A 27,747-nucleotide genomic window follows, 5' to 3' on the forward strand; every position below is an offset into this window, starting at 1 on the left:
CTTCTGAAAGCTCTGTGCTGTAATCCTTTCATTTGTTTGCGTGTTTCGGTGTTATTGTGCTAATTTAAGGCTTGCTGTGGGTCTCTGGAGAGATGGAGAGCAGATCTGAACATAGTTGCAAGCTTATTAACAGGACAGTGATAATGGTTTTCTTCCTCCAGCTTTTTCCACGATATAATCAACTGATGTGCAGACCATGGCACAGAAAATAATGTTTTTGTAAATTCGATCAGTGATACACATTTTGTTCTGGTTAATTTATTACAAAACTTTAAATTAGTCATTCATAATCAAAATCAAAACAACAGCATTTGTATTGAAATTGTACAATAAGAGAAACGACTTACAGTCTTTCACCATATTTTCAACTCAATTATATACATTTGTTTTTATTTTAGTTTCAAAGTGGCTTTATCTTGTTTTGTGTAATCGGCTATGATGGATGGGTAACATTCTGACAACACACACACACACACACACACACACACACACACACACACACGCACACGCACACGCACACACACACAGTCCTGGCGAGACAATATGGCTAACTATCTAGATAGCGGACTAATTTCCTGAGTGCTATGTGAATCTCCTGGTTGTCTATGGCTGGGTTCAGCCCAGAGCGATAGAGAGCTAGAGCCCACAGCTGGGCAACAGAGATAGCAGCTTTCAGTGTGACAGCCTCAGACTGCTTGACTGCCTATATAATGAGGAACGAGCGAGGAAGGGGGGATATGTTTCAAATCAGTTGTGTGATGGTCGAGATCAGGATTTGGGTATAAAAATCTGATTAAGGATCAGGGCTTCAGGGAAGCACATGGACAGAGCTGAAAAAGATGGTGGACCCAAAAAATGTGTTCTGAGGTCTGTTCTGAGTGAGAAAAAATTTAATAAATGGAAAATGAAATAGAAAATAACCACAATTATGTAGATAATCAAAACAAACAAGCAGGTTAACGTTTGTCTGTTGATATAATGTTTTTGAAAGAAGTCTCTTTTACACCAAGCCTGCATTTATTTGATACTTTTTTGGGAGGGGGGTCGGGTTCTCTGATGAATAGTCATTTTTGGTTCATTTAATTTCTTTAAAAAAAAATTCTGACCCAGCAAGAGTAGTGTATTTATAAAATAAATAAATATAAAAGAAACATTATTTAAAATCATAATATCTGGCCCAGTGTTCATGTGTTTTGTTAAAAAACCTGTTCAGGCTAATGTTCACTTTACTTGCATATTGTTAGGCCTACTGAGGTTGATTGATTGATTTTAAGGACATTTTTTATTCTTTATAATAACCAATTCATGGCACCATGTCCAAACTCAATTTCCAATGTAAAATCAGAGAACAATGAATTAAAACCAGCCAAAAACCGCTAGCTTAGGACTCTGAGATTAGGACAACTGCTGGTGTGTGTGTTCCTGTGCTTGAGTGTGTGGTTTAATAAAAAGCACTAGCTTAAAAATTTAACTCACTGTCAACCACAAAATAAAATATTCATCTCTGGTATATGATAGATTCGTATCCAGATCTCATTTCAAACTCGTTCAGCTATAAAAGCCCTCATATACAACGTCATATCTCGCCCTCTCCGTCTTTTCCAGAGCGACGGTATCCGTCATCACTCTACACGCCCTGATCGATGCCTTTTTTATCATGATATGTTACGAAAGTGAATTATGAAACTCCTCTCCCCCCGACACCCAACCATTTCATCACTGCAGTATTAGAATTGATGGCACTGCAGCTAGGGGAGATTAATCAAGCCCAGAGCACTCTCCAAAGCATTCTGGGCTCGGCTGGGGCTGGCTGTGAGAGACGTGAGGGCACGGAGCCGGAACAAGCCTATCATTGGAACCGCTTTCTAGGGGACCTAGATTCATTCCGCCTGCGGGCTCTTATGATCAAAAGAGCATTCTTCTTCACCACTGCCCACCCATCCTCCCCTCGCCCGCCGTTCATTTCTCTCCCCCCTCTTTCTGGGTCTCCGCCAGGACTCGTCTCCAGAATTGATTTCCCAGGGACGTAACCTCGTGCTGCTGCGAGCTGCTGTAAGGGCTCTAACGATCAGGCTGTGGATCATTAGTTTAGAGCACTGTTTTCCACTGCCCAGAACCCTGAGGCTCATACATCTTCCCCTCCTGTGCCTGCGACTCAGTCCTGCGAAAGCTCCTGATCACACACACACCTTCCTCACTATTTGGCAAAAGTGTATCTTACCCATCCATCTTTGGCTGACTATGCCATTGCATTTAAGTAGAAGAGGTGAAGAAAGCTATAGAAAGACAAAGGGAGGAAAAAGAAACGATGATGGAAAGAATGATTAAAGGAATGTAAAAGAGACTTGTGCAAAACTACACATTTTCCAAATTGACTAGTTGGTGAACTACAGATTAATTATCGTATTTAATAATTTTGGGCTCACCTGACCATGATTGGACACACTGTTTAGGGATGTTTATAAGACACATTCTTGCATTTAAAAAGTGAGCGAGTACAACAGAATGAAACCGAATACACAGATATTTGTAAACCAACTTTTGTAGTTTTTTAAAGATGCTTTCTAAAATAATGACAAAAAAGGTATAATTATTCAGATAATTTAATAAAAATGCACAAATAAATTTGATATTTTTACAGAGCCCCACAGGCGTCATTCTGGGAAAAAACAGATAACGTGGCAACAAATAAAAATTCCGCTCACCATATTTGAGACCACATTTTATTAAATTACTCATTATACGTATACCATGTTTTACTAATTCGTCCCCTTATTTAATTTAATTAAAATTACTTAAAAAGTGGCCTCTGTAACTAACACACTGTCGTAAAAATGCAATGCTCATAAAACACCTTGTGATGCAACAAAATGGACAGACATCTATTGGCAATATCAATGGTATCTAGACAAACTAGTTGACCTTAGCTAGCTAGGTTGATCCTGAGGTTAACTTTATTTTATACTGGCTGACACCTTCTTATAAGCAATTCACATCATTTATTAGAGATCCACTAAGAGTTATTAAGAGTAACCTGTGAAACTGTGTTTCTCAGTGTAATCAAAGCTGCTATGAGGCACCGTATTGGAGTAAAAAATTAAGTCTCACAAGAGAGACTTAAACTGATTTCACAGAATTTCACAAGGTATTTGGTGATTCCAGTCCTACATAAAATATTACAGCAAAAAAATCTTCAGAAATTCTAGCAACCTCTTGTGCTTCCCGACCTTCACATATGCTATAGATAATACCCGCACCATTAAACATGGGAATAAAACACTAAAAATTAAAGACATGATTCATCTCAGAGTCACAGCCCCCAAGGAGATGCGTGTCTAAAAGGTTTTTGGGTTTGAGAGCACAACAGTGAATCTCTCATGATGAGGGGCATAAAGTAAAGATTGTTGGCACTTATTATCTTCGGCTCAGGAACAATGTGTTCTGATTTCACCCCTTTGCAGCCTGTCAATGAGCTGAATAGAGAAGTTGATTGGACTTCCTCAGGCACAGAGGGCAGACTCTGCTGTATCCGCTTACACCAATCACACACTGGGTCTCAATCCCTTTGCGCTCTGTCCAGCTCATTTTCTTTATCATTTGTTCTTCTCTCTCACTCTGTAATTCTGCACGGAACAATAGAGCAGCTCTCTGGACTGTGATCCAAAGGGCCATAAACGGTTTCGGTGATGATGATGTGTCACTCTCTAAACACTCTGGCAGAGGAAGCCCATCTTTAACTGGCCTTCATCAGGTGAACACTAAATCAACACCGCCAACTCTCAGATGATGAAGTAATCAGCTTTCCACTGTTTTAAATCACATTCCCAACAATGGAAACAAACCCTATCCAGCTTTAGCGCTAATGTTGAAACGTTAAAAAGAAGATGACTGCTGGAATGATTGTGGCAGACAAACTTGAAAGAATTTCTTTAGATTTATTCGGACGAGACTAGATTAGGTACATTCATGCTTCAAAGACAAATTTGTGATTAAAATTTTATCTATTTAGCTATTTTAAAGAAATAGCAAACCAACAAATGGTTGGCTAAATGGATTTAAAATCAAGCTGCCCAGCTGTTATTTAATTTCTAAGCCGTATTCAGCCTGGTTAACTGACACGTCTTGGCTCAGGAAGTTTCTGGAGCTGCTGGTTTTGGACCTGACACTGATTTACAGCTGTGCTTTAGTGGATCTAATAAGCTGGGCAAATACCTCCCCTCGGCCTGGCACCAGCCCACTGCCTTGGCCCTAATTATTCACATATTTTGGCAGCAGATTCCTTCTCTGCATCCCTCCCTTCCTAACTCCCTGACGCTCTGAGGATAGAGAGAGCCAGACATAAAGCTCTTAATCAGGGTATATCAGTTAAAATAAATGAGAGCAGAATGAAAAGAACGCTTTGCTGAAATTCACTGGCTCAGGCCAAATGAGTTGAGTCTGGGCCAGACGGGTGAGATGGGAGTTGGCCATGGAGAGATGAGTGTGTGTGTGTGTGTGTGTGTGTGTGTGTGTATAGCACTGCCAGTGGCTTGGGGAAATCTCTCACTAGATGTAACATTTAGCCACAATAAGTGAAGAACAGACCATACACTTTAACACATAAAGACACATACTTGCATACACACACTCCCACTTATATATTGTCAAATAAACATAAACAGCAAGGATGCAGCAATGTACTATCGACAAAGTATCAAATACTGGCTAATACTTATTTTTTGCTTTTGTCAAAAAGAAAAATATATATAAAATCACAATTTCCTCAAAAATATTGGGCAACACTGTTGTTTTCAACATTGACAATGATAATGTATGTTTCTTTAACAGCATGTTTCTTTAAACAACATGATTTCTGAAGAATCACGTGACTCTGAAGACAGGAGTTATTATTCTGAAAATTAAACTTTGCTATCACAGGAATAAAGTACATTTTAAAATATAATAAAAATTATTTTAAATAGTTATAATATTCAAAGCTTAATATTTTGAATAATTTCCTAATTTAAATAATATTTTAAAAAGTTAAAAATAATGGATTTTAGTTAAGCTTAGCGTTTTATATTATTTAGACATATTAGTAAAGAATTATAATACTAAAATTAAAATATTAATCATATTAGCCAATATTATATTATTGTATCTCTAACTTAAAATGTAAAATGCCCCCTTTCCCTATTTTTTTTTTTTTTGTTGTTGAATTGTTTAGAATTGAATTTGGCTATCTGCATGAGCACCAAGGCTCAACTAATTTGAGCATGTGCGCTAACCGTTAGGCTACGGCTTTGACAGGATAAAATTCAGTATGTCTCTCGCCTCTGTCTCAGTGATAGGATGCTTGAGCTTATCTTCAGACCTTCTGAGCTCTGCGCTGGGATGTCATCTAGACCAAAGCCCTATCAAACCCTTCTGATAAGATCTTTGCCTGGAAATCGTCAGTCCCCCATCTGTCTGCCCTCTGCTCTTCCAAACGCCAATCAGAGATTGAATCTCAAATGCTACTGCTCTTTGGCAAAGTGAACAATGCTGTCAGTGCATGATACAGGACGATGCTGTTAATTTCTGGTGAAAGAGAGAGGCAAAAGAGAAGTATGCAAGAGAAAGTGTGGCGATGGCTTGATATGTGGGGAGAACTATGGTATTACAGCTTGCCTAAGGGAAGCCTGCCACAAAACTGCCTTAGTCTTACTTGACAGGTCTGAGACTGTCAGAGGAATCTTCTGATGTCACTTCCTCCCTCAACAGCACTGACATGCGTACGAGTCGCGGGAGGGATGGAGAGAGAGGAGGACTGCTCCTCGCCGCTGTATTCTTTAATGTCGGCTCTTTTATCGAGGATTCAAGCTGTCAGCTGTAATCAGAGGACTACTGGTGCGGAGCAGAGGAGATAAGACCTGCCTGTCAACAACCCATCATATACTCCACACATATGCTTGCTCTCATCCCACTCATCACACCATCCCCAGAGAGAGGGAGACAGACAGAGAAAACAGGTAGAGAAAGGCAAAGAGGAAGAATGAAAAAGCAGATAAAAAATAGAAAGGGAAACAAGGGGACAGGAAATTGAGAGGAGGTCTCGCGGCGGATGACAGGGAAAGGCTTCAATATGGCATTTGTGTTTTGGTGGGTTTTTTTTTTGTTCACCATCTTTGTGACATCAGTGAGAATTAAAATCAAAGTCAAATTTGTAACAGGTAAACTCTAGGGCATGTCTTAAACTACTGTTTCCATCTGTCCTTGATCATGTCCTTCCAAAAACATCACCCCTATTCCAGTCAGTGTTTCCTGGGAATCCTGCTCAATCTATGGCTTCAAAACAAAATAAATTGTTTCATTTGAGTGCAGTGTGAATTGAACGGATAGAGATAGCTCACTAGAAAAAGGAATCACTGCTATACATCCAGTATCATGATTGGCTGACACAAGAATCCTCCATTGTGTTTAGATGTGTTGCATCCATTTGCACCAAACTGGTAAATAAGTTTTAAAATGAGCAGCTTGAGTAATTTTAAAAAACTTTCGTCATATGCTAGTCTGTTTATTTCTTTTGCCCCAGGGAATGCTACTACATGAGTCAAATATCTTAGAATGTACCATGATGAAATTATGTTTAATTCTGCATATTAAATAAAATCATTTAAGATTTGATTTTAAAGTATAAAAACACCCTCATCACACACTGCAGCTATAATTGATTTTGTGTTTTTCACTCTACTGAACTCATTACCAAGACTTTAGGGCATTACTGTGGTATACACACACAAACAGGCACACACACACACACACACACACACACACATGCACATGAACACAGATGACTTTCACAGCAGCAGTTGTTAGAGAATAACTAATAACTATTCGTACATTCAGACAGAAGTCAACTGGTGTTTGGTTACCAATTACTGCACAGCGTCCTTCACAGTTTACTGCTAAATAATACAGCTGATTGATAACACTGCATCACCCAAGTTCACTCAATGCCTCGGTGACTGATGTCAGCTATAAAATTACATGTTCACTTGTAGCCTCCAATCAAATGTGAATGAAAGCACTAGCTGACCTGAAATGAGGATAGATATCTAAGAATGAGACAGACTGAGAGATAACTCCATGAATAATGTATATCATTTCACTAGCCAAGAATATACAACAACTCACATTATTAACATATCTACATGCATGTCCCTTGAGTACTTTGATATCTTAAGAACCAATGTGATGAAAGCAGGCATTACGTACAACTGTTGACCCCAAGCTACAAAAATCACCATCATATACTGTAGCATCTCCATATACTGTAGCTACAATTAAACAAAAACTCTCTATCTGCAGGGCTTAATTTGTGCCCGAAATCGGATCCGGCACCTCATTTTGGAGGATCCCCCTCCTCCAGGGGTGGCGTTTCCGTATGGCAGACAGATATGTGCCGTGAAAAATTAACCAAAATTCATATCTCTATTATAATTCGTTATTATTATTTTCAATCAGAGGGTTTTACAAATATTTAACCAATGATAAGTTTTAAAGAGCTTGTCAGTAAAACTTCATTACGCCATTGGATCCTCTAGCTCTAAGCGAAACCTCGTCACTTCCCCCGCCTCCACTCAGACGCACGCGCACAGCCTGGAGGAGACAGATCTCCGCTTATTCGCAAAGCAAGGGTAAACACATAACTGTTTGAATAGTACAGCATTTTCTTTACTCAAACACTATGTCTGTAAAGGCTAATGTCTTTGTGTATTTGAAGACTGGAGAAGTAAGTTTTTTTGCCATCTAGCCAATATACTTTTGTACGTTTTGAATATCCTGTGCATAAGCGCTTTATCTTTTATATCATGAGACATTGGCCAAGTTTACTAAACAACAAGAAAAACCAAGCGCCCATATAGCAACAATAAACGTTATATAGCCTGTAAAAGGTGATGATAGCATATAATGCGCTGCACTTGCCTCAGATGCAGACAAAACACAGATCTCCTCATTCACCTGCCAAAGACCTTGTTAACTCCATTTGAGCTTGTTTTTCATATAGCCTAATGTTAATTGCACGTGTCTGATACAACACAAACACTGACAACGCAATGTTGTTTAGATTCCCCCCCCTTTTCTTTCCTTCCCCCTCCCCCTGTATTTTAGTAGAGTGTGCCATGACACTGTTTTATTTGTCAACAACCATCAGACATCATATTGTGGGTATTTGGTTGCTTAAACTCAACAAACTACGAAAAATAACTTTTATATAGGCTAATACTCGCGAGGCGGCTTTATACACGTGAGCTTTGGATGTGACTGCGAGGGCAGCATGTGGAGTGCGCGAGTACCAAATGGCTTAAAATACTTAAAAGGTATGTAAATTATACATTTTTGTGACAATGCAACAATTACACGATTAGTCAAGTGACAGTTCTGTCAGCTGTCCTGAAATGCGAGTGAGTCTTGTATCGCAGTTTGCAGCAAGTGCAGACAAGATGCGCTGATGTGAAGGGTGCTCCGAGAGAGTTTATATGGTTTCGAATGACTGATTGAATCTTATTTGTGTGGATTTATTTTATTATTCAAACTTACAAGCTATGTTGAATAAATGCAGGGATTTACCTCATTATAAACTTGAAATTTGCGAGAATTATTAAAACCACAGAAATGTAGGACCTGATTAAATATAATTATTACACAGAGATTTGAAAAATAAAATTCCACAACTTTTTCAAAACGTTTTTAGGCCTGGAAATTGTTGTTTTAAAATCGCATGGCATTTTCATGACCTTATAGACCCTAAATGCAACTGGTGCACGCTCTTAAAATCACTTAAACTGGTCCAGCAATGTGATTGCGCAAATGTTCCGTTACCTCTCCCTCCTGTTATCACATGCTGGATCCGTTACCCCGCTTTGTTCCGGGACCTCGCAATTTACAAATTAAGCACTGTCTATCTGCATTTCTGGGGAAAAAGAGGATTTGACTGAATTTGATTAACCCCATTCTGAACATGAAATCCCAAATAAATTCCATACAATGAATCTTAACTAAAAGTTGAAATAGACTATATGTTTGTTTTTGAGTAAAAATTCTTTCATTTGGTGCATATGGGACAAACTAGTTCAGGTCATTTTTAGCTCAACTTTGATGAATGGCTAATATAAAAGAGCTCATTTCAGGAGTGGTTAAAAAAGAAACCCGATGTCTCCGTCCTGATTATTTTGTAACTGTAATTTATTCTATATCAGATTCAATAGAAAAATTATGGATAATTGTGGTTTTATGTTCCAGACCCCTGATGCAATTTTTTGAAATGGCGTGCGTGAAAAATGTTAGTGCTGGTGAGATAGATAAGCATTTAAAAAGTGTTAAATGTGTGAATTAGTTTGGGGTTTGGGACAGTTGTCACCCTGGAGCTCAGTGATTAGCATCAGTGTTTGCTTCCATTCTTCTTCTAACTATCTTCTCCCATGCTGTACCCAAACTCACTTATCTGCCTACAGATGCCTTAAGCTGCTACTTTGACGCAGCAATGCGACATTCATTAACACACACACACACACACACACACACAAACACACACACACACACACACACACACACACACACACACACACACACACACACACACACACACACACACGCTATTCAGACACATACAAAAACAGGGACTTTGCTAAGGCTGGCTGTTTTATTGAACTCTTTAAAAACCAGACCACACATTGCTCTCCCCTCTCACGAACTCCACATGTTTGCACCCCACAACCGAGTGTTTCCACATAATCTCATTGATCCTATTTTCTTACACAGTTTGGGCTCCTTTAACGTGTGGGAAACCAGCAGCGAGCGCCGGTGGTTTATTTCATATATCTAATTATGTCTAATTGACTGAATTTTCTCGTGTTAGTCTTTCTTGCGCGTCTATTGTGGTCTCACACTTGTTTCAAGTACCCACACGCCAGTTTTTAGCTTCTCTTCAGCTTGTTTTAACAGCCAGTTCAACAAAATTCCAGTTTAATAATGATGCTAAAAATGTAGCTTTGGCATCACAAGACTAAATAACATGTTCAATTACATTAAAATAGAAAACAATATTCACAATATTACTGTTATTACTGATTTTTTTTTTTATAACAAAATAATGCAGTCTTTTTGAACTTTTTTTTAAAACAACAAAAAAAATTCCACACTTCTGAGTTAGTGTATGTCAGGATATAATCCATAACAGATCATCACTGAAAGCTGCATGGACACACACACACACACACACACACAATGAAGATGACATCCATACCTTCCTTCTGGTCCATTCCTTCCTGCATGTCACACACTCCCACATGCAAACACACATCATCTCCCTCTCCCCCAATTACAAATGGGTCCATTAGTGTGTGTGCAGTACACCCTGTGCTGCCGTCCCATAATGGCAGCTGAGATTTCCATCATGATCATAACGGTTCCCTCGGCTGCCATCAGCACAGATGGAAGGTCTCTCTTTAGAAATGAGCTATCTACCCACCAAAGGGCACATTGCAGGCTTAGTTATTTAGCCCGCTGTGCACGTAATAGTGCGAATGTGTGCGTAATAACGTGTGCAGCTGCACGTGCCAAGTCTTAGTGTTTGATAAGCACTGAAAAGTAAATTGGTAATAAAATGGCTCTATACTCACGCAAATAATGGTACGACATCCATATTTTACAGTCACCTCTCATAATGCTTTGTTACAGTGAATGGATGCCATTAATTTGCAAAGTCAATTGTGTTTTATGTTTTCTTGCTTCATTTGATTCCAAACCAAACCAGAGTGCTGGATTCATTACTGTCTTTGATTAATTTAAAAACGTATCAAATGAGATATGTAAACTGCACAGAATCTGCAACGTGCTGCATATTTATCAGCTTTTTAGCATACAACAGCATTTAAAGGATTGTAAAGAAAATGAATAAAAACAACAACAAAAAAACATATATTCCCTCACAGAAGCATTGATGTGAATAGTCTAATTAGAAGAAGATTCTACTGCTGTTTGTCTTGATGTGGAAACACAGGATTCTGGGTAGTAATTACCTTGTTACAGATAAACACATGTACACACAGCTCTGCTATCTTCCGTCGCAGCAAACGCCTTTATCTTCAAGTGTTTGTTGTCATATGTCTCAGTAGGGTTCTCGTCTGTGCAGAGAGGATATTTTTCCATGATTTACATTTGCGAGTGTGCTTATGGGAGGAACATTTTCAACCACCATCCAACCACCTCGCCCCACCTTACAACCAGCCAAAACATTACATAAACGTCTTAAAACATTACTTTTGTTTTTGAGCTCAAATCTGTTTGACTGACTGAATAGATAAGCCATCTATTTAGTCTCTAGCCATCTGGATAAGGATATCCTGTTAGTTTTAGGATTTCTTTTTTTTTTTAACTGATTATGTAAAAAACACTCCCCCAAAATTTGTAATTCATAATTCACTCACCCTTATGTTAATCTAAACTGGTTTGACTTTCTTCTTTGCCTTTCTGCTTTTGTCAGCACAATGAAAGTCAATGGGGTCCAAAACAACACTGGACCCTATTGACTATTTATTTTATATCTTTTGTTTTTCACAGAAAAATAAATTCTTACAGGTTTGGAATTACATAAGTGTGAGCAAATTGACAATATGACAATTGTACTAGCTTGGGTCCCAATCAATTTTTCTGTCTGATTAGCTCTGGAATCTTAAACTACCTCAATATCAGCCCTATATGTTAGACATTATATTTACGTTAGACTTTAAATTAAGTGTCTGTACGCAAATGTGACACTGGGTTTAAATAACCTAGAGTGAATCATTAGTTTCTAACTAAAACAACAACAACAACAAACTAACCGTCCTCTGAGGTTCATTAATCTTCATTTCTCTCCAGGCGGCCACTTAGTGTCGGTGATCTGTCCTAAATCGGAGCTACCTACACCCTCACTTAGAGAGACTGGGCACAATCAATGGCTCTTCTGCTTTCTGTGCCTGAGGGACCATTGCTATAGGCCCTGATAACAGCAGAAAGAGAGTGGAGAGAATACCACAACCATTGCATCATGCTGCTGTCAAGACATCCATACAGAAATGAACTTCAGTCACAATACAGGACAGCAACAGGGCAGCCTCATTATTCCCAGTCAATACTGGCTGTCAAAAAAAATAGGCGTAGGGCGTGGATGAACACACACACACACACACACACACACACACACACACACACACACACACACACACGTATGTAAGGCAAAGTCCTTATGGGCATTATATTTACATATTTACAGCTTGACACACTGGACCCTTAAGCCTAAGCAATTGCTGTTTTAATAAGAGCCAAAATGTCTCCCATGAGACCTCGGTTGCACATCCAGCTGGGGCATTCCATTTAATTTCCCTCAGGCCGGCGATGTCTTGTACACATAATTGGAGCCTCACGCACAACAGGCCGAGCTCTTTTGTTGATCATCCTCTTGGGGTTAATCAGGACACAGACAGACACGATTTTCCTGACCTGACCTGTTTTTGCAAAGCTGAACAGCCTCCAATTATTCTGCTGTAACAAGCGTGTTGGTGAACACTTGGGACGGAGACTGCACATGAGTCTGCGTGTCCGGTGTGCTCAGCATTTATGCAGGCACACTTGTCATTAGGGTCATTTTGTTGAAATCCATAGATGCAGAAAATGCTTGGGGGAAACATTACAGCGAGCACAACACTGAAATAATTAACTGCAAGTCTCTACTGACAGACAGGTATTATTATGCAATATAATTTTTTATTAAATAGTTTGTGTGTTTTTTGAGCACAGACTGTGTAACATAAGGTATATTTTGGGAGACCTTACCTAACTGTAAGCCTAATTAAAAGAAGAAAAAAGAAATAAACTAAAATATATATAAACAGAAGAAAATTAAATTAAATTACTTAATTAAAATTAAATATTGAAAATAAAAATAAATAATACAAATCTAAATAGAATTTATAGAAAACAGAAAATTGTCATTTTAAACAGAAAATATTAAAACACACATAAATAGAAAACTTAAAAAAATAAAAAGGAATATGATAAAATAATATATGAAAATATGGAATTATATATTTAAAAAAACATGATTTAAAAAATTAAATAAAAACTTGAAAATAAAGGCATATACAAATAAAGTGTATATGTAAATAAAATAAAAACAATCTGCAGAAAGTTTTTTTTTATGGGCTTGATGCAATGCATGTTTCAGTAAAGAAAGATCTATAAACTTGTCTTTGGAAGCCAATAATAATTGCTGTTCAAAATAAAGGTTATTGAAATTTGCTTCACTTAACCAAAATGCCAGTGGACAAGAACAAAGTTATTGCATATGTTTGTATAAGTGACCCTGGACCACAAAACAAGTCTTAAGTCGATGGGCTATATTTTTTTAGCAATAGCCCCCCCAAAATAATAAAACATCGTATGGGTCAAAATGATCGATTTTTCTTTTATTCCAAAAATCATTAGGATATTAAGTAAAGATCATGTTCAAAGAAGATATTTGTAGATTGTACTACCATAAGTATATCAAAACTTAATAATTAGTAATATGCATTGTAAGAATTCATTTGGACAACTTTAAAGGCGAATTTCTCAGTATTTACATTTTTTTGCACCCTCAGATTCCAGATATTCAAATAATTGTATATTGGCAAAATATTGTCCGATCCTAATAAACCATACATTAGAGCTGTAGTCAAGTTCAGCTTTGTCGAGTCCAAGTCAAGTCCAAGTCCAGGACTAGTCGAGACCAAGTCAAGACCGAGTCCAAAGAGGTTCGAGTCCAAGTCAAGACCGAGTCCAAATGAGAGAAAAAGGGTCCTCTTCAAGACCACATACTTAACTACTGATAATGACTAACTAACTGATTACATTATTATTTGTAATGATCAAAAAGCATGTGCAAAGTAACAACTATGTAGGACAGGGGTCTCCAAACTAGATCCTGGATGGCCAATGTCCTGAAAAGTTTAGCTCCAACTGGCCTTAACACACCTGGAAGATTCTAGTGTGTCTAGTAAGAGCTTGATTAGCTGGTTCAAGTGTGTATAATTGGGGTTGAAGCTAACAGGGGCATTACACAAGATCCCGGGCCCTATGCATAGGCAGTCCTGATGGGCCCCCATGCCCCCCACCCATGAAAATATCCAGGTAAAATAAAATATATTTCAGATTCATACTTTTCAAGGGCCCTCTCTTCCTTTGGGGCCCTGGTAATGAGTACTGGTTTTACCCCCAGTCCGACCCTGGGAGCTAAACTATAAAGGACACTGGCCCTCTAGAACAGAGTTTGGAGCTGTAAGGTCAAATTATTTTTATGTACTTTATTTTCATTTTATTTACTTAATAATGCTGCTTTTGCTGACATTATGTCTGTGGTCAAAAATTGCTATGACTGATGCCTTGGCACAGTGCACAGACACACGCAAAGCTCAGGATATGACAAATGCGCAGCAAGGCTAGAAGGGAGATGTTTGGCTCTTCTGGGCATGCGCACATAAATACAGCGAAATTTTTGTCATACTGTATTAGTGCTTGCATAGACTACTCGGCGCTGTCGGAAACAATCAACTACTCCAGCATGCATTAACCATAATGCATTCAAAGTGTTTGCAAGTACGACGTGAATTTTAGAATTACAATATTGCGTGGAGCTGTTACTATATGACCTTTTCTATGTTGCATGTAAAAATAAAATATGTAATGTAATAATTAGGGTTGTGCCTGAAGCCGAATACCTTATTCGGAATGGCAAAGATAATGGCTTAAAAAAACGAATAACGGACAAGGAATAATTCTGCCTGAATACTCGGCTGAAGCTGACACAGTCTGGTGTTTGCTAGATAACAGGTGAGCCAGGGGATCAGCGCCAGAAGTGAATGAATGTAAACTTTATGAGTGAAAAGAGCGCAAATCAAACACCGCATTGTTGTCGCCTCTCTGTGCATCTCTCAGAAATCAGAGCGTTCCAAGAGTAATTTTACCTATAATAATACATCATACACGAATACTTAGCCACTTAATCATAATTCACAAGCATGTTTCCCTTCAGTTCAATTTCAAGAACTTGGCAACCTTGTCTGATTCACACAGGTGCATTATTACCTTTTATTGGTTTGTGCAAATAAAAGCTAAAAATGCTAAGGTTCGAGGGCTCTCGGGAATGTCTGTTAATGGAAAGTGTAAAATATCTCATGCCTTCAGTTGAAAATCAACATTGAAATTTAAAATCCAAAAGTCACTGAAATATTTTTCCAGGTTAACCTTTCTTTTGTCTGTGATTTTATTGCACACAGCCTCTCCATGCTATGCTGGAAATAATATTGTTGCTTAGAGCAAAAAAGAAATTCATACCTTTCACTGAGTGGACTGCTACAAAACTAATCAAGAATGATCGTCACCATTTTTCCATCTCCAAGTGCCTGACTAGATGTATAAAAGTCAGTTTATGAGAAAATAATAAAAGAAAGCACCACACCACATGTGATGTAGTGGCAGGACTAATGTCCATCCTGATCCATAAGAGGTCAGACAGAAGTGTGTAGGGGCAAAAAGAAAAAGAAAAAAAGATGATAAAAACAAGGGTATTATGTGTGTAGGGCCCCTGCTGCGAGGTTGTGTCCCTAATGGCAAGAGCACACCGTTAGTCTCTGCCCTGGATACAAACCCCAACCACTCAACCTCCCACCACAATGACCTCTCCTTGGGGACTAAAGAGCTGTCAGGGACTCTCATGCATGTGTGTGTGTGTGTGTAAGGAATCTGGAGGCATCAGCAAGGCTCATCATGGCCTAAGGGAAAAGGAAGATGCTGAATTCACACTAACAAGTTGATCGTCATCCACATGTTAGAGACAAGTGTTAGCTCCTAGATATACACCATGACAGAATGAGGCTCTGTCTGCTGGGGGAGATGGAGGAGAGAGAGTGTGTAAATGTGTGTGTGAGTGTGATTGTGTTGCAAGTAAGGGTCTGTGGGGGTCATTACTGACTGCCTTGAGGCACTCTGATGCTTCTCTGCTTATGCTCAGCATAAACAATAGCTGCAAGTCACCATATCCACTAGAAAACATGTGCGCGCGCACACACACACACACACACACACAAACATACACATACAAACAAAAAGTTGAGTTTTCCATCAAAAATAGTGATTGCAATATCAATAACATACAGACAGGTTTAACAAATACTATACATTTATATTTTACAGACTAAAAAAAATTATTCTAGTCTAGTGTTATCTTATAATTTCATTAATATATTCTCCTTTTCCTTTTTAATTTTAATTAGTAGCAGCAAAATTGTTTTGTTTGTGATTTTTATTAGTTATTGTTCTTTTGGTAATTTGTCTCTATGGTTTTTATTTTATTTTTAATTTCAGTTTTAGTTATTTTAGTACATCAAGTTAAATTAAATTAAAACTCATAAATAAAATAACTTTACTATTTTAAGATTAAGTTTAGTATATTTTATTTCAAGTAACAATTTTTATGGTTTAAGTTTTAGTTATTAATTTAGTTACAATTTATTAATATATAACTTTAATTATAACTTATAATTTAGTTTTAGTTAACAATAACTATTGAAAAAATTTATGATAATAAGTTATGATGATGATGATAATAATAATGATAATAATGAAAAACCTTAGTATTTTCTGCATCTATTACTGGCCTAATCAGACTAATTATAATTAGATTAGATTAGATTCAACTTTATTGTCACTGCACATGTAAGGTACAAGGCAACGAAATGCAGTGATAATCAGAATTGAAAGAATGCATAAATAAATACATACATATTTGTGTGTATTTTTAATTTTTCACACGTTTTATATATATATATATATATATATATATATATATATATATATATATATATATATATATATATATATATATATATATATACATACATACACACACACACACATACACACACACACACACACACACACAAACAGTGCTGCTTGAAAGCTTGAAAATCCTTCAAAAAAGTCTATATTTCTGCATAAATAAAACCAAAAAAGCATCAGATTTACAAGCAAGACCTGAAAGTTGACTAAGAGAAACCAATCAAACAAATTAGATGAAAATATATACTTTGTAATTATTTTATTGAGAAAAATGATCCGCAACAATTTATATGCTGCAATAAATTCCATTGGTACATCACTAGCCTTCAGTCCCCATATAATGCCATTCTCAAACACAAAATGGTCTATTTAATTGGTGTCAATCAAACAGCAGTGCAATAAGTGGGTGACACTCTTTCTCCCATAATGCACTTCTGCGGCAGGCAGGAATGAGAGGGACGGCCAGGGGTGAGCGGGTGGTGTGTAACAGCACATCCATCAAGCAGCATGCATCACCCTGTTCTCTCTCCCTCTAAATCCTTCTGCTGTCTGGCAAGTCAGAGGGCCTGTAAGGTCGTCACATCATTTCGGCGGTAGGCCCCTATAATGAGCACTGCCTACCCACCCGCCCCCAGGATCCCGGCGATTAGCCTTTAACACACACACACACGTGATCTGTCTCCCACGGCTCTGGCATTTACGATGCTGACCTTGCCTGGAAATAACTAAGATCAAAATAGCTGGCGACCATAAGAAAGAAGTTTAAGAAATAAAAACGTCATTAGAAATAACATAAAAGCCAGGACTGTGGCCAAGAGGCTTTGACGGAGACATGTCAGCACTGCAGCAGGGTGCCGGGCTTTGTGAGGGACACTGAGACTCCCGAGCATCAATCACCCTGCCATCCCAGAGCCCCCCGGTCGGCTCAAGAGAAACGCCGCTGCCTTGGCTCGGGAGCAAAGAGAGGGAGTGAAAGACAGAGCAAAGGAAGAAAAGCCAGTAAAAATTTTATGCACTCTGCAGAGCGGTCATGTCATACTTGGTTATGGAAAATAATCCCAGATGCTTGCAGTGGCTGTAATGGAGCTGTAACGTGCATGCCTCCTAACTCTGTCTGACAGCCGTGATGTACGACTACCATTACCGGAAAATATCACTTCAACTAACCCATGATCCGGCTCCACTCAGGGTCACATTATCCACGAGGAACAAATTACACCGCTGCCCCCCACCGCCTCCTCCCTCCTCGTGCCTCCAACCCCAAAGTAAATACAAATTTCCTACACGGGCCAGTACAAATGCAGGGCGATATGTTAGCTATGACAACGCTCGGCGGAGTGACGGAGATGATGAAGTACATGACAAATCGCAGGCTGACAGGCCACTCTACAGCAATCAGCCTCTGTCCCGGCCTCACGAGCACCCACTCAAGCCTGTAAACACCCCTCTGCTCGCTCCCCATCCCGTCCTCCCTCCTTTTTCAGATGCAGGGAGGGCAAAATACATAATCTTTTACCACTGACAACTCACTCGCGGAGCTTTATTACCCGCCCCGTTTCACCGTGCGGAAGTGTGGTGAATAGATTAAAAAAAATAATAATAATTTATGTGTCAATGCTCTGGCTGAGTGATGAAGAAACTAATGTGCCTCTCCTCCTCCTCCAACCGCTTATATATATATATATGATCATGGTTTTGTGTCAAAGACTTACACGTTTTCTTAAAAGTGCATGTCTCAAATGAGAGGCGAGTGAGTGAAATTACAGCACTTCTCTGACACAGAGCCACTTTCACATGGCGTCCTTTGCCCTTGGCCACACACAGATGTGAGGAAGATATGTAGTTAGGAACGAAGGGCCAGCAAAAAGAGCAAGGAGGTAAGGGGTGTTAAAAGAGTTCAGCGATAAAGGTCCTCTTATTTTCCCTTTTAAGGCCTCATCAAGTGCATTACAATACACGAGGACGTTAATTTCGAGCCAAAGGTGGGATGTTTTAAAGGTACTTAAGATTAATCTGCCCATGCTTGTGCAATTTGTCATCTCTATCTACCTCTTAAAGGCAATAGACTGATAATTGATTAGTGGTCTATTTTTTATGGTCTCAACCGTTTTAGTAGATTATTTAATGGATTTTAGCATTAAACATGAAGTTTCAAGATAGTAATGCTTATGCTGTGAGTTTATATATATATATATATATATATACAGTACAGGCCAAAAGTTTGGACACACCTTCTCATTCAAAGAGTTTTCTTTATTTTCATGACTATGAAAATTGTAGATTCACACTGAAGGCATCAAAACTATGAATTAACACGTGGAATTATATACATAACAAAAAAGTGTGAAACAACTGAAAATATGTCATATTCTAGGTTCTTCAAAGTAGCCACCTTTTGCTTTGATTACTGCTTTGCACACTCTTGGCATTCTCTTGATGAGCTTCAAGAGGTAGTCACCTGAAATGGTCTTCCAACAGTCTTGAAGGAGTTCCCCGAGAGATGCTTAGCACTTGTTGGCCCTTTTGCCTTCAGTCTGCGGTCCAGCTCACCCCTAAACCATCTCGATTGGGTTCAGGTCCGGTGACTGTGGAGGACAGGTCATCTGGAGCAGCACCCCATCACTCTGCTTCTTGGTCAAATAGCCCTTGATGCCTTCAGTGTGAATCTACAATTTTCATAGTCATGAAAATAAAGAAAACTCTTTGAATGAGAAGGTGTGTCCAAACTTTTGGTCTGTACTGTATGTATATATATATATATATATATATATATATATATATATATATATATATATATATATATATATATATATATATATATATAAAATATGTGAATTGAAAAAAGAAAAAAAAGAAAGAAAGCATTTAAACAAAATTATAAATATTATTTATAGTAAATATCTATCCACCCATATATCCATGAATAAAAAAAGTAAAGAAATAATAAGGAAAACAATTTAATGAAAATTCAAAATACTATTTCTAGTACAAATCCATCTATGGGCACGAATAAAAATGTACAGAAAATATTTTTAATAATAATAAAATAATAATAATAATAATAATGAAACCTGTATTATATTTCTTGTAAATATATATGCAAACACAAACACACACATATACATCTCCTTATTGTTTATATGAAAATCAAGCTTTACATTTTCAGATTAGTAAAATGAGACAGAGACATGATGCTGGTCATACTTAAACCTGAAACCGCAATGGCTTATTTGTCAAGAGCACATATATAGCCCACTGCACCATAGCTCAGTCATAAAGTGGGATTCTGAGGGCAGAGAGGCACTAAGCCTGAGCACATGTGCTGATTTATTGCTGGCTAAAGTCGGCACAGATTCACTTGAGCCTCAGCGGTCTTTAAACACTCTCAGATGGCTCAGACCTGTTAGTGTTAACTGCGCCATGAAAAGGCGACGTTATTGGATCCGGGCAGCTGCAGAACATCAAACAGCCCGTCAAGCGGTGGAATCTCTCTCGCTCTCTCTCTGCCAGCCACAGCACACATAATAATCCCCCTTGAGCGGCTGGTAATGAGAGGACAGGGCCCTACCTGCTCTCTCTAATAACTGACACTTCTTTTGCACACCAATCAGGGCAGGGGGCGGAAGCGTGGGGTTTGGTGGGTGAGCAGGTTGTGGGGAGAGCTGCGAACAAGATCCCTGGCACACTGATGGAAGGAGAGAAAGAGAGAGAACGAAAGTAACCGGGGCATCCAGGGACCGAAGCGGAGCCAAAAGCCTGGAAGGTGGAAGCCAGTCAGAGTTGCCAGGGCCAGCTAAACGCTTTGAGAGCATTCTGGACCCTGTTAGGCCTGCATACTGCCAATTTCATCCAGCAGCAGGAGAGGGAGAGTGAGAGGACAGTGAGCCAGAGAGGGCAGACAGCAGGACCTATTCCAGTTGGAATAGGCCTGCATGATGAACAGTGTACAGACTGTAGCATTTAATAAATCTCTTGCTCTGCTCCAGCTAACACAAACAAGATGTCAAAAGGCCATTAAACACTCTCACACTTCATGCAACACGTCTACACACACAGATTCCTATTAACATTAAACCTTCCCTTTTGACAAAGAAAAACTATTTGGTATCCTTATCAGCATTTACTTTAAAATAATTATTTAAAAATGTACAAATTATTAAAACATCATTCCAACAATTATACTAATTAATCAAACCTGAGTTTAATGCATCATTATCACAGAGTAAACTACTTAAGTTAATGAAAGGAAGAATTGCTGACATAATTTTATACAGTTAACCTCCATTTGAAAATACTGGATAACTAATATATTATATAATCTATCGATTAATTGAATTAATTGAATATATATCATATTATTAAATATTTAATCTGTAATTAAAATTATAAATGAAATATTTGATTATAATAAATGTAATTAATGAACTGTTATACTAAGTAATAATAATAAAACTATAAAACTAAAATAATATTAATATTATTCTTATTATAAATATTATATCTCTTAATAGACTATAAGAGTTAATCCTCCGTGTATAGCTTATTAAATATTAATTTTATATTAATATTAATAAATCAATTTAGTAATAGTCTTAATCAAAGTTCTTTTAGGCAAGTCGTGCCACTCGGCCGCCATCTTGGCAACGCCTCCGGGCAGCTATTTCAGACTAACAAGACCAGCTCCTATCTAAATGAATGGGCAGAGTCAGAACTGCACTTTCACTGGTCACCAGGACATAAAAACAGCATTTATAGAAACAGCAGTAAAATACAATAAAAATTGCTGAAAATTATTTATGACTTTTCCCCAAAATAAGGTTTAAAACGCCTTTTTTCCACAGGTTATACTTTTACTACGCATGCGCAAGGGTTCCTCAACTGTGCGCATCCGGCTTGACTGTTAAAAGCAGATGATTGGCTTTCCAGCAGGAGGGGCGGGACATGTGCATACAACCGCCATCTTTGCCGTTACAGTTTTTCCTTATATAGTTGAATGGAGGATTGAGGAAGTGGCATGTCTCTTATAAATTGTCTCTGTCTTAATATATATTAAAATTGTGATATATATATATATATATATATATATTCGATTCAAGGAGTCTGATTCAACTCCCAATTTCACAGTCGAATGTTCGCGGGTGTTCTATACACACACACACACACATAAATAAACACACACACACACACACACACACACACACACACACACACACACACACACACACACACACACACACACACACACACACACTTATATATACATAGAGGTTTGACAGTTGAGCTGGTGATGGAATGTTGACTGTAGCTGTCACCGGAAATACAATTATGACATCACTTCCTGTGGGGCATTTTGATAACTGGTGTTAAGAAATATATAGGAACATATTTAAGGGAAAAAAGGGGGGAAGCTACATTCTTATCATTCTTGCAGTAAGAAAGTGATTTCTCCAGAGTGTCTTTTTTTCAATATCTGATTTGGTCCAGATGAGAATAAAAGGAGACAGTTTGTCCGTGGATAAATAGAATTGACCCATTAATGTGACAAGTTGTCCTCCCCTACGGCTGCTGAATATATACTGTACTGTAGCTGCTACTGAAGGGGAAAGAGCTACTCAATTCATTCCCAGAGAGAAAAAGGATGTGAAAATATCACAGATCTGTCGCTTATTGCAAACGCAGCTCAACATGCTCACGGTTTTGTAAACACATTTTAAGAGCTATTGACAGAAAGAGATCCCTCTGAAGTGTTTGCGAATGTGTGTGCGTTTGAAAGAGAGCACTCTTGTTTCTTTGTTTACCTACTAAACCCTTCCATTGTTATGACACATAATTAATCAAATGCAGAGAGAATGACATGATATTGAGAAAATCATTATCGCAAAACGGCGATTAATGTCTTACGCAGCACATCTCTACCATGCCACAACAAAAGGGCTTTGACTGACATTGCTACTTCGACTCGTCGTCATCAAACAACCACTGGTTTAAAACAACAAATGAGAAACAATCAAAAAGAGTGAACAAAACAACATTTTTGTGTAATCATGCTGATGTTCAGCAGACAGTAAATAAGTGGTGCAATGTGTCTTGTCAAGCTCTTTGTAGAGCTTGCCTAGTTTGCATCAAAATTAGCCTAAAGTCTAATGCATTAGACTGCTTAATGCATTTGAATAATAACCTAATTTTGTAATAATTACACTATAAAATGTCTGATATAATAATTTAGTTCCACCTAATGTAAATCCTATGTCCTGTGGGTTGTACTTTAAATAAATCTGTAGGAAGTGTTTCACGTTAATGTGTAAAATGTAACTTGTGAAACTTGTAATGGTTCTTTTCAAATTTTGCACACCATTCAGACATTCATAATTAATGCAGAGTTAATTAATGCCTTCTCACAGTCATTAAAAAGATGGTAATTCTAATTAAATAGAAACACACTTTTAAGCATAGTCTAATATTGGATTCTCATTGATTAAAGTTTGATTAAAAAAGAATAAAGATCACTTTAGAAAGTGCTATATGATGTAACATGGTATTAATAACACTAATACTACAGCTGCTACTACTAACTAGCTAATATATATATACACACACACGCACACACACACACACACGCACATGCACACACACAAAAACTTAAAATACAGAGATTTCGATACAGTAGTGGTCTTGTAAGTTATGTAATAATAGAAATAATAAGGCACAGTCTTACCTTGTCTTCTTGATCACTTTCACTGTCACACTGTAAGACAAAGAAAAAGAATGCATTAGAACAGTGCAGAATCTGCTAGATACCTGATGGAGCTGAAACACTTTTTTTTTTTGGTTTTAAATATAAAGCTATTATGAAGTGGAAATCAGATTTCAACAGTTTCACAGTACACATCTCATCAGCAGAGTAATAAAAGTCTAAGCAGGAAAAGGCTGTTCTTATGTCACTGGCCAGGCCTCATTACATCTGCTTATTACCACCAGCAGCGTTTTTTTCTCCTCCTACACCAACTAGAGTCCAACTATCTTCACATCTCATAGGCCACAGACGCACTGCAGCTTTCACTCCGCTGCTTAATCTTCTTCTGTACACTGAGTTTGATGCTTTACAGAAATAACAATTGCATTTTGCTCCTGAAATGAATTCTGAAATCCAGTAAATTGATTACTTTGGTCAAAAATACTAAACACTAAACATTAATTAAATAACACTGTGACGAGTGGGGCGGGGCCGAGAGCCGTGGGAACAGAGCGAGGCTGGTGGAGTGATTGGAAATGAGGGACACCTGCTCGACCCACCGGTCTCGAGTCCCACGGAGGAGATGGAAGGATATAAAACAGGAGCGATGACAGTGAAGGACGAGAGAGGACCAGGCCTGGGCTTTAGTTTGTGTTTGCTTTTTATTTGTGCGCGTCAGTCGTCCGTGAGGGGCTGGTGCGCTGTTTTATGTTTATTTTGAGCATTAAAGTTTCATTTTGATTGTCCGCCGGTTCCCGCCTCCTTCTTCCCGATGAATATGAGGTTTGTATCATTACAAACACTAATATATATATATATATATATATATATATATATATATATATATATATATATATATATATATTCTTTTGGGTTCTGTATCAGTGCCGTTTTTGGATTCAGATTCCAATTCATAAGCTCCTGATTTGATTCTGATTCTGATTTGAGTATATTTCCAACCTTTTCTGCTAATGTTGTAAATTATTCAGGGCAGTTTTAGATCGATTCAGAACATTTGAATCAACATGCAGTTCAACATATTTTGAACTATTCATTAAAAGAATAAGCAAGTGACATTTGTTTTGATATTTCAACTACATTGGTCTTGTTTAGATTCACCAAAAAGAGCTCATACTGTCACACTGCATGAAGAATCAGTTTTAAAACGTTGTTCGTTTTTAAAATCAGGCTACCCTGGTCAAACAGTATGTTTCTGATTAAATAAAAAGAACCAGTTCATAAGAGTCACTGGTTTTCAGATTTAGACTACTTTGTGCATATGTGTTTGATCCACTTAAAAATTGCTCATGAATCAGAATTGGGTTACACTGGTCACACTGTATGCTTTTGATTAATTAAAAAAAAGCAGTTCATAAGACTCATTTGTTTTCAGAAGTGGGCTACACTGATTGCACTGTATGTTTTTGATTCACAAAAAAAAAACACACACACATGTAATATTACAGACGTTACTCTTAAGGTAAAAAACCAAAACAAAAAGACAGGGCATTGGCGTCTCCATCCAAACATAAGCCAATGAATAACTGGCAATTAAATGAATAAACATAGCATGATTTTAAAATGCTAAATTTAAGCCTTTTCTGACCAATTTTAATTTCAAGGTCCACTTAATTCTCTATCAGCTAATTAGCAGCGAGCACACAGACGACTTGGCTGGGGGAGATGCATTCAGGGTTTGAGCTTGGACTCCCTAATGAAGGCCTGCTAGGGGGCGGGGCCTAAGGTATTCAGGGATAATTACACCCAGCTGAACTAAACCCTGTGGGAGCTCTGAAAGACTGACAGTTCTGGGAGCAATATTCCTGCAAGGACTGGTTGTTAGGTACAGAAAGTGAGAGGACTGGACAGAGTGGGGTTGGGCGAAGTTTGGGGGGAGGTGGGGGTGGGCTTGCTCACTAGGCTCTGTATCCCGTCTGACCTGATACAGGGCCTGGTGAGCAGCATCAAATTTACAGACCAAGTCCAACGGGATTTTAGATATATGGGCTCATGTATTATACATATTCAATAAACAAACACATACCAGATGTTAATAACCTACTGCTCTTGTGTGTGCCAGCCTGGTAATACTGTTAACATTACAGTAAAAATGCTGTAAAACAAAATCATCATCATCATATTACTGAAGCTTTCTAAATATATCCCGTCCTGGGCCATAATTGTGGATTTAACATGCACAACTGCATGAAGCCCTCCTAAAGGCCTGGGGCTCCCCCTCATTTGGCCCAGACAGAGTTCATGAAGAGTTAAAATAATGAGCAAAATGAATTTTTTCCAGTGTGTTGTAATCCATAAAAACACTGTCGGAGAACCCAGCCTAGCGCTTTGATTGCAGAGATAAGAAAGGAACGAAATGAATCGCCCTTGCTTGTGAAGCAAATGGAACCCACTAATAGAACTCATCGCATTACCCAGTGCAAAATTGCCATAGCTCATTACGTCAGGATAAAAGGATATCATTGTAGATTGTTGGCAGAATTGACTTCCTTCGCTGTGACTTGATGATTTAATCTACTACTCTCTTTCACTTTTCATCCGCGTGCCTGTCGCTAACACAGGTGCTGCTAAACGACACTCTCTCACAAGCCAGCAAGTGGAGAAAGGGAAGAAATTGCTGTCATTATTCTCTCTCTCCTGCTCCTTCTTTCCAAGACCAGAGGGGTATGCAAATTTCTGTACTGGTGCTGAGAGAAGAAACTGAGAATGGAGGGGTGGGTCCAGACGGAAACACATTTATAGTGGGAGAGGGTAAGATGAGATTTGAAGGCAGCTTGTGTGATGACTGGGTGAAGGAGGAGCTGGAAACAAGTGCGAGTTAAACAGTTTAATGAATATGAAACAGACAAACAAGGGTACAACACGATGCTGGGAAGACGACAATCCAAGACGGCGGTGAGGCGGTGAGGAATCCGGATGGTGACGGTGAGAAGGCAGCAGGATAGGATGGCACAGGAACTGCGAGGAATCGAGCCGAAGGTAAGTCGTGATGCTTTGTGGAAGTGCGGAGAGTGGATGAGTTTCCGGGGGAAGACACGGACATCCAACGCAAACAACACAGAAGCAAGAGACAGAGATCAGACATGAAACAATGTTCTCACAAACACAAGACGTGAGACAAGCCAATATATAGGGAGTGTGTAATGAGTGACAGCTGCTGCTGATGACAATTAACGGAGACGCCCACAAACTAATCAGTGCAGACGCGAAACACACAGACTTCACCACAAAGTGCAAAACCCAGAGATCACGGTTTACCAACCGTGACAGCTTGATGGCCTTAACAGGAGAAGCTACACTTTTCACAAATAAACAAAAAAGGGAAGATCTGTTGCATGTTGTGATTCAAAGCACATTAGAATGACTGAGTCACAGAATAATGCTAGTTTAATAAAATATTGGGTTTTTGTGCTCATGAGGAAGATACACATTCAAGTCCAGTGACATTTTTCTATCCATCTTTTCTATCCATCATTTTTCTATCCATGACTTTCTCTCCATCATTTTCTTTTCTGTTTCATCTACTAAAAGTGAAAAAAGGTGAAAAATAAAATATGATAACTATACAAAAGTACACATCAAGTTTATTATATTAATATTATACAGTTGAATTTTTAAAAAATAATATAATAATGTATTAAATAATAATATAATACATGTGTAATTGTATCAGTCAATGATATTTAGCTTCATTAAATCGATATTAATATTATATTATTTTTTTCCCCACTTCACTTTTATATAAGAAATCTATTTTGTTTACTGAAGCATTAAATTATATTATTATAATATAAAATGTATATTATATTATACAATATGAAAAATACACTATACACACACACATATATATTATTAATAATATAATATAACATGGTTATATTTAATGTTGATTGAAGAAGCACATAACCATTTGATTAAAGTTTGAAGAAAACAACAGTAAATTATTAAAAACAGTTCATAAAAAATAAAACATTTATTATACTATTATATAGTAATTGTATTGTATTATAAAATTTGCACATTTTAAAATTTAACAAAAATTTCATAGTATTAAAAAGAATTATAAACATAATATATATATATATATATATATATATATATATATATATTTTTTTTTT

At 37.8% G+C, this 27,747-nt stretch overlaps 1 protein-coding gene across 7 annotated transcripts in view; it reads right to left on the bottom strand.

Annotated features, from left to right (window-relative positions):
* Positions 1–27,747, bottom strand: part of LOC132132789 (autism susceptibility gene 2 protein homolog) — a 361,078-nt gene that overhangs the window by 111,475 nt on the left and 221,856 nt on the right. For all 7 annotated transcript variants that reach the window (XM_059545316.1, XM_059545318.1, XM_059545319.1 and 4 more), the window contains one exon: positions 23,594–23,623. In XM_059545316.1, coding sequence (XP_059401299.1) covers positions 23,594–23,623 — 30 coding nt within the window. The remainder of the gene's footprint in view (positions 1–23,593; positions 23,624–27,747) is intronic.

This window comes from Carassius carassius, chromosome 49, assembly GCF_963082965.1.
Source record: "Carassius carassius chromosome 49, fCarCar2.1, whole genome shotgun sequence".
In the NCBI taxonomy this organism is placed as follows: Eukaryota; Metazoa; Chordata; class Actinopteri; order Cypriniformes; family Cyprinidae; genus Carassius; species Carassius carassius.